Raw genomic sequence first — 16976 nt, forward strand, 5'->3', positions numbered from 1 at the left:
TAAGTACTTTCGTATATTAATACATCTTCAGAAGGAATTAATACATTTCTTCTGAAGATGTATTAATATACAAAAGTACTTAAGGAAATTCCTGTTTCAATTCTTCCTCCGTGGTCTGACACTGTCATATATATTATATAAATATATAATTGTATATATTATATAAATATTTATAATATAATAAAGATGAGTTTATGATGAATGAGGTGTCGGTGTTGTGTTGGCGGGCGTGAGGGAGGTGGTGGTTTGTGTAATAAGATCAATGCGGTAAGAAGGATGGTTGGGTCGAGTCTGATAAAGACCTTTTGTGCCTTCTGTAATCCTTTTTGCGCTACCGCTCTCAGGATGAGTATAGGGTGCACAACAAACTAGCCGCCTCCGGCAGCCACAATGAAAAAAAACCAGGCTCGCCCACCTCCCTGGCTGGCCATGCTCGGCCACGCTCGGCCACGTGTCGCTCGGGGCCCTGCCCTCTCCTGACTTGTTGATGTTAATATTACCCTCAGACTCTACCAATGTGGTTTGTTCCCAGTTGGTAGGGAAATATTAGAGCACATTAATACTACATATTCACTAAGAGTTGATGCTGTGGTGTTTTTACACTTTTTGTCGTGATGCTTGTAACATCACAGGTACATGTGAAAACAACAATTGCATCTGGAAAAAGGGATTTTTTTAATTAGTGGCACAATGTATCGTAAAAAGTATTTAATTAATATAGTCCAGACGTAATTAGTGATTTTTTTATTTCCTACCACAGACGTGACGATTCAGTTAAGGGCCAAGCGATATATTGGTATTATATCATATACATATTGGTGTCTTACGTGGACAAAGAATTGTTGTACCACATAAAGTATAGCCTAGTGGAGTTATTGGACACAACCACAGAGTAGTTTAATGTGCTTTTTGTAATGGTCATTTGGTTACCGTCAAACCAGCATATAGACAATATCATTTGTTCTCCATGGTCAACAGGTCCAGTGCGTGTTGGTGGTAGCAAGGAAGGCAGCCTTTTTTTTTTTTTGGAGGGGGGCGGGGTCTGTCTGAGCTGTCGAGCGCCGGTGGGTTCATGACCTCTCACCTCCCACATACCTCGGTCAGGGGGGGCAAAATGACTTTTGTGTGTGTGTGGGTGAAGAAGGAAGGTTGGCATCTTTTCCCTCCTGAGAACGTGATATCCCTCCTACCCTCCCTGGCTTTCTGTGGAGTGTTGAGTGAAGGGAAAAGATTCAAGTGGTGTGTAGGGTTCTCCCATACACACTACTTGATGTCCACTTGATCGTTATTCCACCTAACTCCCTCCTCACTTCCCCCATTTACTCCTCCCTCACTTCCCCCATTTACTCCTCCCTCACTTCCCCCATTTACTCCTCCCTCACTTCCCCCATTTACTCCTCCCTCACTTCCCTTTTACTTTATAATAATAATAATAATAATAATAATACATTTTGTCGGAGACGGGCAGCCTGTGTGTGTAAATCACCAGGAAATTAACATGTGATGAATAGTTTGATTATGTTTAACCTTGAAGGAAAATGAAACAAGAAATTCCTTAAGTTATTTTTTATTAACACGCCGTCAGAAGGATGAACATTACAATTCAGTGGAGGGAATATATGTAGGCAGGAATGATAACCTTTTTTGAGTCACGGACCCCTTTGAATAACAAGTTCGGTTCCTTGCCAACACTCGACCTAGATCTCACGAAACATCAACAGATAATGACGGCTCTACCGAGGTCTTCCCCACCCACGAAGAGTACCAGTTTTACCCAATGTTTGGCCTTATCCTCTTACCCTATGTTTGATTTGTCCTATTCCCTTACCCTATGTTTGAGTGGTCCTATCTCCTTACTCTGTATTTGATTGCCCCATCACCTCAACAAATATTCCTTCGACTTCTCCACATGTGTATTTAACCCAAATTTGTACCTCGTGTATTCATTCTTCACTGAAGATGTTCCAAAGAGGAATGAAACAGTGTTGAAAATAATTCCTTCAATAATTAATTTCCTTGCCATTAATGTTGGTACCTTGATTGCTTTTCTTAATACTGATATTAAGAAAATAGAAGCATAAAAAGCTCCATCTTATATATATATATATATATATATATATATATATATATATATATATGTGTATATATATATATATATATATATATATATGTGTGTATATATATATATATATATATATATATATATATATATATATATATATATATACACATATATATATATATATATATATATATATATATATATAAATATGTGTATATATATATATATAAATATGTGTATATATATATATATATATATATATATATATATATATATATATATATATATATATATATATAATGCATGCGCAATTGACGATCAAGAAACACTGATCATTTGTATGCGGAAAATCCACAGAGAAATGGGAAAGGAATTTCTTTAATCTTGGGGTGCCCCTTTGGCGTGAAGGTTTCAGGTAATCCACGTCCTAGTTATATAAATTGCTAGCCACCATATCGTGAATAATAACATTTCATTCACCTGGACACTCTTGAGCCTCGAACCACCGACCATATAGACAGTAGCCACCTACACCCACTGTCTATGTGGTCGGCTGTCCAGTCTCTGTTTCTCACCACATTTTCTTTTCGTCTCTTTTTATGTAACTTCCTTTCCCTTTCACTCTACCTTTCTGACAAGTTCTCTCAGCTCTCCCTGAACTAGCAGCCGACCCCCGACCTTCCTCCTCACCTGACTGCCCTCAGACTCCTCCAACCCATGCTACCCCCGACAGAGAGCCTGACGGCTCTTCAGCCCCTCCCTCGAGGGGACCAGCCGTCGTGTAACACATACAAATAATTGGAAATTCGTGAAGTGCACCGGTTCATGTTACGTGACCCGAGTTTCGTGATTTTTATAATTCATGTTAGTGTCGGTGTTTCATGTTAGTATTTGTTGGTTCGTTTATGCAGTTTGTTAGTGTGTTGTGTTGATTGAAGTGATCAGGAGTTGTAAGGTTTATATATTGGCGCTATGTTGGAGTAACGTGTTGGTGGCAGGCGGGGGTAAAGGCATCAGAGGTTGGGTGAGTTGTAAGGAGTGGCAGCGTACAGGCCGAGGCTATGGAAGACATCTACATTGTCAAAGTTTATAAATATACCATCACCTAGACTTTGGTCAGAAATAAATGAACATTACAGCGTGCTCATAATGTCATGATTAGTTTCATGGTAGACCTAGCTGATGTGAATCAGCTAGGTCGTTTTGGTAGATGGTAACAGAAACCAGAAACCAGAAACCAGGTAGATGGTAACAGAAACCAGTAACCAGAAACCAGGTAGATGGTAACAGAAACCAGTAACCAGAAACCAGGTAGATGGTAACAGAAACCAGTAACCAGAAACCAGGTAGATGGTAACAGAAACGTTGCCATCAAGCAGAGTAGGTTTTTCTGTTATGGAGTTGGGTTGTAATGGAAGCACTTAGCACCCTGCTATTCATTAATATATAAGATATTTTATAATTATAACAATTTTTCCACAAATATCTCTAACCTCTCACTGGGTCATCTTATTCTCAGGGTTCTGTACCACAGTGGTCTACGTCCTCGGCTCACGATCGAGGAACCCAGGCTCAATCCCCAAGCAGCACAGAGAAGGTTGGGCAAGTTTCCTTTCATCTGATGCCTCTGTTCACCTAGCAGTAAAATAAGTACCCTTGAGTTAGGAAAGTGTTGTAGATCCTAGTTCCTAGGGATGGACCGGGATAAGCCAAGGTACAAGTTTCCTGTCCCCAACAAAGGGAAATTTTTAGTCTCCATGATAGTGAACTGAGACTAGTCTCAGGGCTAGTTAATAAGATTTTCACTTGGCCCGGTCAGTTGTGTTGATGATAGTGGTGTGGGAGTGTTGGAGGGATGGGCTCAGGTGATTGGGATAGTGTTGGCGGCAGTGATGGAAGTGTTGGAGAAGTGTTGGCGGTGACTTGGTCTTAGTCACACCCCGGTACTCTACATTTGATTTCTTTTCATTATTTTTCCTTCCTTTATCTTATCATAGTATAGGTTGTCCTTCCTTTTCTCTCCTCTATTTCCACCCCCGTTCTCTTGATCTGTCACGACGTACAGAAGACAGTGCTAACCTAACCATAAACGTACGAACCCAAGCAACCCACCTAACCTAACCTACCAATGCATACAAAATGTGGATGTTTGCAAGCCTCTACTTTTCACAGTACTTTTGTACGTTGGAGACCATTGTGTACGAAATGTATTTGTTGAAAGAACGGGGATGTACTTTTACCATTCATTACCTGTACTTCTTCCAGCTACTCTACTCCTGCCGTCTACGGCTCCCACAACTTCAATGGCATTAATTTGATCTTAGTTTTACATCCTCATCTTTACTGTGTGTTTTCTCTCGAGGTTCTTTAACACCAGGACTCCACGTCCTGGATTTTCCCTTCACTCTGACTCCTTTAATTTGTACATTAAATCACTGCCGAAGTTTGGTGTTGTGTTGATGGTTGAGGCTATGTCGGTTGTGTGGCGGCGACCCGTTAGTGGTGGCTGGCTTTGTGGTCTCGTCAGCCCTTCTCTACCCTACCCCCTCGCTCCTCTTACCCTTCCCAACCTAACGCTGCTCCTCATTCCTTATCCTCACATCTCTACCATACCTTCCTCACTCTTAACCCACTTCCATCTCCCAGCCCAGCCATCTCCCACTCCTGTCTCCACGCTCCATCCCACTGCTAACTCTCTCACCTTTTTTTTTCCATTTATATACGTTCGTTCCCTAGTCATATCCCCACACCCTCTCCTCCTCCCATATGTTTTCATGCTGGCAGATTTTAGAACCATTTCAAAATAATGAAGGAGCAGGGTGGCCTTACCTTGAAAAACGAATAGGCTATAACGAGCAGACACACACACACACACACACACACACACACACACACACACACACACACACACACACAAAATTCCACCTACAAAATTCTCAGGGGAATTGACAGGGTGGACAAAGACAAACTCTTCAGCACGGGTGGGACACGAACAAGGGGACACAGGTGGAAACTTAGTACCCAGATGAGCCACAGAGACGTTAGAAAGAATTTTTTCAGTGTCAGAGTAGTTAATAAATGGAATGCACTAGGAAGTGATGTGGTGGAGGCTGACTCCATACACAGTTTCAAATGTAGGTATGATAGAGCCCAGTAGGCTCAGGAATCTGTACACCAGTTGATTGACAGTTGAGAGGCGGGACCAAAGAGCCAAAGCTCAACCCCCGCAAGCACAATTAGGTGAGTACAATTAGGTGAGTACACACACACACACACACACACACACACACACACACACACACACACACACACACACACACACACACACACACACACACACACACCCAGATACCAGGGGAGAAAAACGAGTCTTGGTTGTAGATAATACCTTATGAAGTTTTCACTATATGTAATATTTCTTTTATGGTATTTTTTATATTAGATTTAGGGCTAATTGGAATGTTTAGTCTTAGAACTATACCATATCCTATAGTGTCATCATTTGTAAAAAAAAAAATTCTCCACAAAACTAGGCCTAATTTCAGTTATCGGAATGGCTCTCTATATTGACATATTATCTCAGTTCTATTTCAAGAATTTTTGTAAATGACGATGATTTTTTTCTTGTTTTATTAAACATTACTTTTTACTCTTGTATTCAGATTGGAATATATTTGATAAATGGTCATTTATACATAACTGCCGTCTGTACCGCAAGGTTAAGCCTAGATAGTCATGCGAGCCCGAGGCCTACCATCAATACCTACTTATTATCACCACAATTTCTACCACCACCGCTAGGCTTGGCCTACCACAACAAGGAAAGCAGTTGCATGAATACGAATTGTGAAAAAGGCTTTTTTCTAGACAAAATCAGCCTTAGGCTAACGCCTGAATAACATAATAGCCTAGGTCTAGCCTAAACATAATGCCATTAATATCGTAAGAGAACTTGAAGACAACAAACTAATACGGGAACTTGAGCTAGGGAACTTAACACAAGTACTTGCATACAGGCTGGAATGGTGGGAGCTTGCTACCTTTTTTCACGGTTTCAAGAGCAAAGACGACAGTCTTTGAAGCCTCGGGGTGTATAAACGCACTAGATAGAAGGCTAGATTATGAAGTTGGGGCCCTAGAGCTAGATATCTATCCTTAGTAACACACACACCAATATATCGCGACAATACCTCTACCACAAGCCATCACCACAGCCTACCCACCCTCCTATAGCAAGCAACCTTTGCTTATTACAACAATCTAAACATACTTCTGTTCTCATTATAATATTATATTAGGAGTATTATTATACTCATTGTACCTTCTTCCTTGTAGTCATATTGTGTGTTCAGTTAGGTTAGCTTCCCGTAGCCTATTCACTACACCACTTATTTCGTGTCCTCAGATATGACGGCCTGGAGATGATACCTCTCTTGATTGGCTACGATCAAAACATACGGTATCTAGTTTAAATATTTTGTTTTCCTTTGCGAATATATCCATGTCCCACCACACAGCTATTGAGGACATTCGAAAGCTTCCTTCGGTAATCGCATTTACACCCACACCAGACAAACAAATTAATATGGCCAGCGTCTGTCTATTAAGCTTATACTTTTCAAAGAGTATTCAATTTGTACTCCCTGTATTCTTAGCGTATAAAATTAGATATACCTACCAAGTAGAGTTCATGTAAGCAGTTTGCTCTGCTGAAGGCTGTTTTGAGCTAGACAGATTTATGAAGCAACTAGCTACGTTTGGGTTTATTATTGATTCAAAGTTAAGAACAAATCGTATTGTTTGGAAAAGAGAGATAGGTAATTATGAGTGTGTATGTGAGTATGATTAAGAAAGGATATGAGGACGGGCTGAAGTAAGGGGTACCCAACCACTTGAACCATCGGGGATCGAGTACTGATCATTTAAAAGCGAGTCCGTCGCTGTACTGATTGGTAGGGATCAAGGGAGGTTGGGTGTAGGTATACTTGTAGTTGTGTATTACGTCTTGTTGTAATGTGTTTTGCTGCTGTATTTGTTTAGTGGTTGGTACTGTTGTGTGTGTGTGTGGCCACTTCTTGAATCACCTGTGGTATAAAAAGACTATTGATGTATGTACATGTATTTGTGCAAACGGATAACAGAATGCTGTAACTAGCTTCACAAAATTGTTACATGATTAGCTAAATGAACTGTAGGATTCAGTTCCTGAGCCCATTTGTGAATCTATAACCCTTTCCACCACCACCTCACGGGATGGGTATAGGGGGCATTATAAATACCTATACTGTGCCTGTGTGTGTGGGGGGGGGAGGATGGGGAGTGAGTTGCGTAAGGTAATCATAAGGAAAAAATACTAAGCCGGTCTGACTAGCATGCGCTAGGTAGGCCTATAAGGATAGGTCCGGTGCCCAACCAATTGGAACATGGAGGCTGAGAAACGTACATTTTCTTTATTTGGTAGGCTAGGTGTAGCTGTATCTAGATAATGGAAAGATAGTTAACTTGTATCAAGTCCTTTGAGTACGTATGAGAATATCACGTGGTTTGGGGCAAAGTATGTTTTACAAGGTTATTACTTATAGACTGCCTTGTCGTTCATAACTCAACATGTGTGTGTGATTATCTCAGCCGTCTTTGTCACCTAGTGTGGCTGGGTTCTTCATTGTCATACATCACCCTCTTCCACCCCCTCCGGGATGTGTTAATGGCCCACAATACAACACAATACATTGTTCCTTAGGACAATAGCGTCCATTGGCATGTCCCAGCCTATCCTACAGTGGAAGACAGAACAGCATGTGGTTCAAAATATAAAACTTACCTTGAGTTGTTAAATAAACAGTTTTAGGCTTACATTTTATACCCCACCTAATGTTTTAGGGCGCTGCCTCTTAAACCCGGCCTCACATTGCACTTAAAGTCGACACCAGCCTCCAAACTGAGTCGCTTTAGTACCACTTCACCTTGAATCTAACTCTTAACCTGTTTACAGTTACCCCATATCCTCTCCCCTATTGTAATCGCTCTCTTTCCCATTCTCCTCCTCCACCCCCCTTATCTTTTAATATTTGTTTTGAAATAAACAGCCTAGCCTCGCTTGCTTTTTAACATGTTATCAAGTTATCGTATATCAGCCATTATATATAGCAGTGCTCTCTTGGACGTTTGTATTCTATTGTGATAAGTGACTGGAAAATTATTATTTTTTATTAATGGTATTCTACTTGATACTACTTATTCTACTTGAGTGAACTGGTGGATGGTAGAGTGAACTGGTGGATGGTAGAGCGAGCTGGTGGATGGTAGAGCGAACTGGTGGATGGTTGAGTGAACTGGTGGATGGTAGAGCCAACTGGTGGATGGTAGAGCGAACTGGTGGATGGTAGAGCCAACTGGTGGATGGTAGAGCCAACTGGTGGATGGTAGAGCGAACTGGTGGATGGTAGAGCCAACTGGTGGATGGTAGAGCCAACTGGTGGATGGTAGAGCCAACTGGTGGATGGTAGAGCCAACTGGTGGATGGTAGAGCCAACTGGTGGATGGTAGAGCGAACTGGTGGATGGTAGAGCCAACTGGTGGATGGTAGAGCCAACTGGTAGATGGTAGAGCCAACTGGTGGATGGTAGAGCCAACTGGTGGATGGTAGAGCCAACTGGTGGATGGTAGAGCCAACTGGTGGATGGTAGAGCCAACTGGTGGATGGTAGAGCCAACTGGTGGATGGTAGAGCCAACTGGTGGATGGTAGAGCCAACTGGTGGATGGTAGAGCCAACTGGTGGATGGTAGAGCCAACTGGTGGATGGTAGAGCCAACTGGTGGATGGTAGAGCCAACTGGTGGATGGTAGAGCCAACTGGTGGATGGTAGAGCCAACTGGTGGATGGTAGAGCCAACTGGTGGATGGTAGAGCCAACTGGTGGATGGTAGAGCCAACTGGTGGATGGTAGAGCCAACTGGTGGATGGTAGAGCCAACTGGTGGATGGTAGAGCCAACTGGTGGATGGTAGAGCCAACTGGTGGATGGTAGAGCCAACTGGTGGATGGTAGAGCCAACTGGTGGATGACTTGTAAAATAAATAGTTTTGTATTGCACAAAAACTTTGTCGTCGTTGTCTGAGGTCTATATGTCGTCGACTAATTTTGTTAACATTTATATATGTATATATTCTCTTGGATGTGAGCCGTTGGACAAAAGTTTCATTGTGGTGTTTGGTTGTTTGATGAACCAGTGTGTTTTGTTGTTTGTTCCTCGTGCGTCTGGCAGCGCTCGCCCCGCTGTTTGTCCCGGTACTTACTTGTTGATGTGGAGCTCCAGCTCCTTGGACCTGGAAACTTTTAACTGGGATGACGTACGTGTATTGTTATAAGTTTGAATCTCACGCGGGGAGTGACTGTTTAGTATGTGTGTGTGTGCGCAGCTGGATGTGCGTGGAGGGTCGGGGGCTAACTCAGTGGTGTAACTTTATGGAAATGAGGTTTAGCTTCACTCTGGGAGAAATGTTTACAGTTTAAAGAGTTTCATATGGAAGAACATACTAGTTCAACGAACGAGCTGATCAGCTTGGCTATGATGCACCCGTCAGACTGCGTGTCCGCAGCAGAGTGTGGTCGACCAGGCCACCAACCAGGAGGCGGTGTGGTCGGAGACCGGGCCGCGGGGACATTGACTCTCAGACCCACCGCGAGGCAGGATCTTTACTGATGAGTTTCTGGCCTTGGAATGAAAGGAAGGAACGTTGACCGCGCACCCTTAGACTCTAAACAACCTGTCCTCTTAACCAATCATAGCTGGCAATTTTGGCTAGTGGGCCGTTCCTACTTGTAGGACTTCCACGTCAGTCTAGGCCTCAAGACATAGCATTATTCTCACAAGGAAGCGTGAGGGGAACACCTGTCGATTACACCTTATGTGTAATTCTAACACTTTAGCTCTCGTAGCGTTTAAATTTAAATTTTGCCCCGAGGGGCGAGTTTATTGGGCAGCGCCACTCATCTTGTGAGTGGACATACCGCCATAGCAGAATGTACAACACTCCCCAATAGGAAGAAAACCCGCTGGGTTGTTCATCCTGTCACTTGTACCCAGACACAGCTGGGACTTGCTTAACTGTCTCAAGTGAACAGCTCCTCAAACAAGAAGATTAACATTTATCAACCCTTAAAAGCTTACGTTATCTTGCGGGTGCAAAATGGGGAAATCTTTTAAGAACAGTATCAATATTTGACAAATAGTGTTTTCCTAACTCAAACAATGTGGGGTTTATTATTCTACAGTTATTCCTAATGTCTCTCAGGTGTTCACATTCACGTAGATAGTGGTCAAGGCGGTGTCCATCACTCTCACCACAGATTCTGCAACTTCACTGATCAACTGTTGTTTCCATTCCAAATCTCCATGGATATTTGTATCCAAGACGGATTCTCGCTATTACAGATTCTCTCACTCGTCGTCCTCCTCTTCGGCCATACTGATTGGCCGAAGAGGAGGACGACGAGTGAGAGAATCTGTAATAGCGAGAATCCGTCTTGGATCGTGTGTCCCTCAAGATGTCTAGGGGGAAGAATGTCTTGTCGATTGTAATGTCTGAAAGTGCCACACGAGATAAGCATTAACACAGCTTCTTAAGAATAAGATAGGGTGTTATATAATGTATTCACATTTGTACTTTTCAATAGTAGTGGTAGGTGACTGGTGGGGGGGGGTGGTGAAGGTGGATATGAGCTTTATGTTAGTGAAATTGACTCTATTTTTTTCTTACTTTGGTGCGTGTTTGTTTGTTTGTTTATAGAGTTTGTATCCTCACTAATAGAACACATGTTATTCATTCAAGAAGCGTGACAACAGGGACGCGTGTGGCTGAAATTGTTATCTAGGCGACCAGAATGAACTGCGACATATAGGTTTTGATGTGTGATAAAACCGGGTTTTATCGTGGACGATGAATACCTTTGCTGGGGTCAAGGAAGGGAGGGTTGGCCATGAGTGGGTGTGGTCAACAACCGGCCCGCCATGAACTGCTCAATAACGGTACTCTAGCTGTCTGCTGCTCCTCCAAGTGTGCCTGGACTGCTGCTCCTCCAAGTGTACCTGGACTGCTGCTCCTCCAAGTGTACCTGGACTGCTGCTCCTCCAAGTGTACCTGGACTGCTGCTCCTCCAAGTGTGCCTGGACTGCTGCTCCTTCATGTGTACCTGGATTGCTGCTCCTCCAAATGCAACTGGAAAACATGCAATGATCTTATACCGCCAGAATACATAATAATATACACTTTGGAAATATTACCGGGACTGGCTCCAAATTTGCGCACGAAAATAGCGGCACATGAGAGCAGGAGACACGGCAGGAAGTGCAAAAAGAAGAGATGCGTTAGGTACTCTTGAGAGAGAATGTTATCAACATCCAAGGTCATGAGAGCAGGAGACACGGCAGGAAGTGTAAAAAGAAGAGATGCGTTAGGTACTCTTGAGAGAGAATGTTATCAACATCCAAGGTCATGAGAGCAGGAGACACGGCAGGAAGTGCAAAAAGAAGAGATGCGTTAGGTACTTTTGAGAGAGAATGTTATCAACATCCAAGGTCATGAGAGCAGGAGACACGGCAGGAAGTGCAAAAAGAAGAGATGCGTTAGGTACTCTTGAGAGAGAATGTTATCAACATCCAAGGTCATGAGAGCAGGAGACACGGCAGGAAGTGCAAAAAGAAGAGATGCGTTAGGTACTCTTGAGAGAGAATGTTATCAACATCCAAGGTCATGAGAGCAGGAGACACGGCAGGAAGTGCAAAAAGAAGAGATGCGTTAGGTACTCTTGAGAGAGAATGTTATCAACATCCAAGGTCCCAAGACGTCACCACATTCTGAGCTCGTGCTGTCCCCTAGTGCACCCGTTTGTTCTAGTTACTTGTGTACCTGTCTGTTCCTACCCTTAGTGTACCTGGAAATGTACAAAGTGCATCATATAGATGTAGATTGTTCAGAGGTAGGTGAGAGAAAGTAAGTGCAGCATATGTTCGTGGAGTGTACTGTAGAGTACGGGGTATACTGAGATATACAATGTACTCGGTGATAGCCAGGAATACCGCACCTGCAGACGAGGAGTCACAATAACGTGGCTGAAATTTGTTGACCAAACCACACACTAGAAAGTAAAGGGACGACGACGTTTCGGTCCGTCCTGGAGATTGGTCCAGGACGGACCGAAACGTCGTCGTCCTTTCACTTTCTAGTGTGTGTGGTTTGGTCAACATACCGCACCTGTTCTCATTAGCCCAGTAAGGGGTGTGGCAGGCAGAGAGGCACCGAAGCCTGTGGTCCAGTTCTTCAGCCGGCGGTGCAGGTGGTGAGTGCGTGATAGGCTAGACGAGCCTGAGTTTTTCTGGGAAGCACTCGCTCTTCGTATTGATAGCCGTGTTATTTATACTGGAGAATGCAGCGCTCGGGGTCTGAGGCAAGCGTTTACTTATTGATCTTGACCTGAAAAGATTCCATGCTAATTTGGGTAAACTAGGTCGTTTCTACACGAGTTTCGCCGTAGCTTCAGGTTGACTAGGGCTTCGTCGTTTCTAGAGGAAAGAGCAAGTTACTTATATAGCTCATTTTTGTGAGTTTTTAGTTGAACTTTAGTTAAATTGTGAATTAGATTGTTTTCACAATTCAGATTCTCGTTCAGTAAAGTATGAGGGAAGTTCAGATGAGTTAGTTGACATCCTTGAAGGAGATTCATGAATGATTTCACAGTGGTAGGGTTCTAAATTTAGCATAGATATGGGTATCTTAATCTTCTTGTCTGATGAACTGATCACTTGAGACGTTTCAGTAAGTCCCAGTAGCCTCCGGTTACAAGTGACAGGATTAATTACAGCTGTGTGTGGGTACAAGTGATAGGATGAACAACGCAGCTGTTTCGTGTTAGGAATGGTGCACGGTGCATGCTACTATGGTGGTGTGTTCACTCACAGGGTGAGTGGCGCTGCCCAATACTGTCACTATGGCGGTGTGTCCACTCACAGGATGAGTGGCGCTGCCCAATACTGTCACTATGACGGTGTGTCCACTCACAGGATGAGTGACGCTGCCCAGTACTGTCACTATGACGGTGTGTTCACTCACAGGATGAGTGACGCTGGCCAATACTGTCACTATGACGGTGTGTTCACTCACAGGATGAGTGACGCTGCCCAATACTGTCACTATGACGGTGTGTTCACTCACAGGATGAGTGACGCTGCCCAATACTGTCACTATGACGGTGTGTTCACTCACAGGATGAGTGACGCTGCCCAATACTGTCACTATGGCGGTGTGTCCACTCACAGGATAAGTGACGCTGCCCAATACTGTCACTATGGCGGTGTGTTCACTCACAGGATGTGTAACACTGCCCAATACTGTCACAATGACGGTATATTCACTCACAGGTAGGGTGCTGTAAGGAGTTGAACACTTTTGTGTATCCTAAATAAAGTTTAAGGGGTCAAGCCTAGCATTTTCATCTATCTACCCACATTAACTTGAATTGTGGGTAACTATGCCATTAGAGGTAATACACAGGTTAAAGTTATTAACAGGTGCAAGTGCAGCACGTAAGTAGGAAAATATAGGCGAGTTAGTAATATTTTTAACGTTAAATTACTTACTGAGGAACATAGAAACTTATTAATTAAGCTTACATCATAGGATAATGCCAGTTAACCCTAAATAGACTACAATAGTTTAGTGTTAATATATAATACAGTAGTTTATTCGTATAATATAGTAGTTTACCATATAGTAGTTTTACTGTAAGTACAATATATATATTTTTAGTTTGGTCACTGAGTCTGACGATCACATTTGTTATACAAATAGATATATTATAGATAATTTATAATTGAACCTTCCCTAATAGCCTGAACCGTCTCAGATGCTGGCTAGGGAACAATATTTTTGATGGGGCATAATTGCCATCTTCAGTGTACGAACCTCTCATATTTCGTATAATTTGAAAGTGAAACTCAAGATTTAAGAAGGAATGGCTTTCTACAGCAGCATGTGCGCGCCCTTCCCAAACCCCCCCCAAAAAACTCATATGACCACCTGTGGGAAGGGGGAGGAGGGCTAACCGAACGCTGTTCGGTTAACCCTTATCCGGTTATCTGTATCAGGTTTAATTGAGAATGACAATTCTCATACAGTATCACAACCATGATCGTATTCTGTACTCTGTATAGAACATGAATTGATACAAGTTATACTGCTTCCTGTGTCCAAGTCTCTCTTTATTAGCATATTTGTATTGGGTATCAATAAAATATGCTTTGGTATATCCCAAATATATTTTGGGAATATGTAGATTACCTGAAGTGGATTTCGATATTTCTGTCACAGCCTGGCCTGTATGGAGCCTTCTCTGGTACATGGGGGTGTTTGGCTCTGTAGCCCGTAAGGGCCACACACCCATCACAACCAGGCTGATCAGATAACCAACAAACTTGTCAAGTTGTGTCTTGAGAGTTAGTGTTGTTCCAGCCATATACTAGACTGTTTTCTAAAAAACGTGCCGGACCAACCTGGCTGTGTGGTGGGTATGTGGGCCTGCGGGCCGCTCCAAGCAACAGCCTATTGGACCAAACTCTCACAAGTGAAGCCTGGCCTCAGGCTGGGCTTGGGGAGTAGAAGAACTCCCAGAACCCCATCAAGCAGGTACTCGCCTAGTGAGTAGCTATACATTGGTTGGCAGGAAGTTGAAGAGTCGGGGGACCTCTGATGTTTACACCGCTTCCTCGTTACTTTCTGGTAGTTCCGAAGATCAATGTCCTGGCGGCCCAGTTTCTGACCAGGCCTCCTGGTTGGTAGTCTGATGAATCAGGCTGTTTGACGCCGCTGGTCTCATTCTGACATGTATCACAGCCCGAGTGACTGCACAGTTTGTATTTTCCTTGTGTTGTTGACCTCGTATGTGCACATGTGTTCCTATTATACTAAGTAAAGTGCAGAATAGGAAAATGTGTAAAGAAAGTTTTTTTCCTACCACAGACGAACGAGGCTACACATTTTCAATGCTCACCAGCATATATACATTTTCTTCTGTCCTCCATGGACAGGGTTAGAGAGCTGTTAAATATATAATTCAAGGATTTATTGAACAGTTAACCACAGAAGATGATTGTAGTGATTATAAAATGCTAATCTAACCTACATACATAAATACACAGATTTATGTCTGCCCTACATAAACAGTGTTCGATGTGTCTTTTTACTAAATTAATATATATATATATATATATATATATATATATATATATATATATATATATATATATATATATACACACAACATATACATGTATACATGCACATATAAGTGGTGGAGGTAGGAGGGGCGGAATAATGTAGGGCAAGCAGTGAATGTAGGACAGAGGACAGGCATTTAGGTATAACCAGGTCTCACGCCACCAGTCTGGGTTGAAGGGGAAGAGGCTTTATTAATATTTGTGGGGTGTGGGAGGGAGGGTGTCTATTTGACGCACCTCAAGTCCTGACAACGGGCTGTGACCTGTCCTCGCTCTTAATACACCGCCATGTTGATGCTGTCTAGCATAAAATTAAAACTCCGGTGCTTTGGTGAAATTAAAAAAGATTTCAATAATAGTGTTCGGTCGGACTATGAGCATCGGCCGTCTAGGTAAGGGGTTGGCTAAGGTTCGTATGCTTCTGGTCAGGCAAAAACCTCTTCATATTTGACGCTTGTCAAATGTTGAGAACGGGCTCATGGTACACAGTGTTTTGGGAATCTTCCTCTTTAATCCGTTAAGTGATCAAGTAATGACATTGATGAAGATAACAAGGCGGTATTTAGGTCATGGTCGCTAACTCCACCGACCTCCATTTCCCGTGCCTTAAGTGGGTAAACGATCCCTGAATGAATGCTGTTAATAAAAGTTTGTTGTGTTGCCTATGGCTGTTGTTTATGTGATGCTTTGTATAGAAACAATCACTGGGGAAACAAAGTTGGCGTTGTCCTGTACAAAAATCATTTCCGTGAATTAAACAAATGGAATAGGCTTAACCGTCTCTGAATTAAAATGTTCAAAGAAGCGATTTGGTAAATAGTAGTAATGAGATCAACTTTCAGATGAATTAGTAATTCGTAGAAATTAAATTTTAATAGATTATTGAAAGGAATTATCACTTGATTTGTCAAATATTCCTCCTTAGGCTTTTATACAGTATATTGTACTGTTTAAGGCTTGTGTTGTACATTTATGATTTTCTCTTATGAACAAAAATTAATGTAATTCTGTATAGATTAACTAAATTATCAATGTTAAACATTTTATGAAAGTGTTTAAATGCGAACAGACTGTAATCTTCCTTTGTACTGTATTTACGAAAAAGATGAGATGTTGGCTTAGGTTACCTTTATTGATTGCCATTATAGACTCGTGTAAGGTAAGGTGGTACAAGGTGTATCCCTAGCCAGTTGTTATTGGGTCAAATAGACCCCCCCCCCACATCCCTGGTGGCAGAGTGTAAACCTAGCAGTATCAGGTAGATCATGCACATTATATCAAAACACAAATTTAACTAGACCTAAGTGCAGTGCAATATTATTTGCGTGCACATGATATAATGCCAGGGGATACTTCAAGTAATCACGGTTTGAAATAATATTCTAGAAAGATTTGCTTCTCGTTTAGAACCATAAACAGTATATATAAAATAGAATGGCTGTGTCTGAAGTAGGAGGCTAGGCTCACCCAACTCTCCAAGATGACACATGGGGGCATGTGAATGTCATAGTCTAGTCTAGGTCCCAGTACCACCTTTTAAAATATATATCGGCATTTATAGCGACCTCTGTGATGTTCATGAAGTCTGAAAACTGGGATTGGTTTTCTGTAGAGTTCCTGTATACTCCCGCCGTTTACCCACACA

The 16976-nt window shown here is 42.4% G+C and overlaps 1 protein-coding gene across 16 annotated transcripts in view; it reads left to right on the forward strand.

The window, feature by feature from the left end:
• The window catches only part of sif (still life), a 541039-nt gene that overhangs the window by 395699 nt on the left and 128364 nt on the right, over positions 1 to 16976 (forward strand). For 13 of the 16 annotated variants that reach the window (XM_069313365.1, XM_069313368.1, XM_069313371.1 and 10 more), the window contains one exon: positions 3582 to 3659. The exons of the other annotated variants lie outside the window; for them this stretch is intronic. In XM_069313365.1, the coding sequence (XP_069169466.1) occupies positions 3582 to 3659 (78 nt within the window). The remainder of the gene's footprint in view (positions 1 to 3581; positions 3660 to 16976) is intronic. 16 annotated transcript variants of the gene reach the window in all.

The sequence above is a fragment of the Procambarus clarkii genome, chromosome 75 (genome assembly GCF_040958095.1).
Source record: "Procambarus clarkii isolate CNS0578487 chromosome 75, FALCON_Pclarkii_2.0, whole genome shotgun sequence".
Taxonomy (NCBI): Eukaryota; Metazoa; Arthropoda; class Malacostraca; order Decapoda; family Cambaridae; genus Procambarus; species Procambarus clarkii.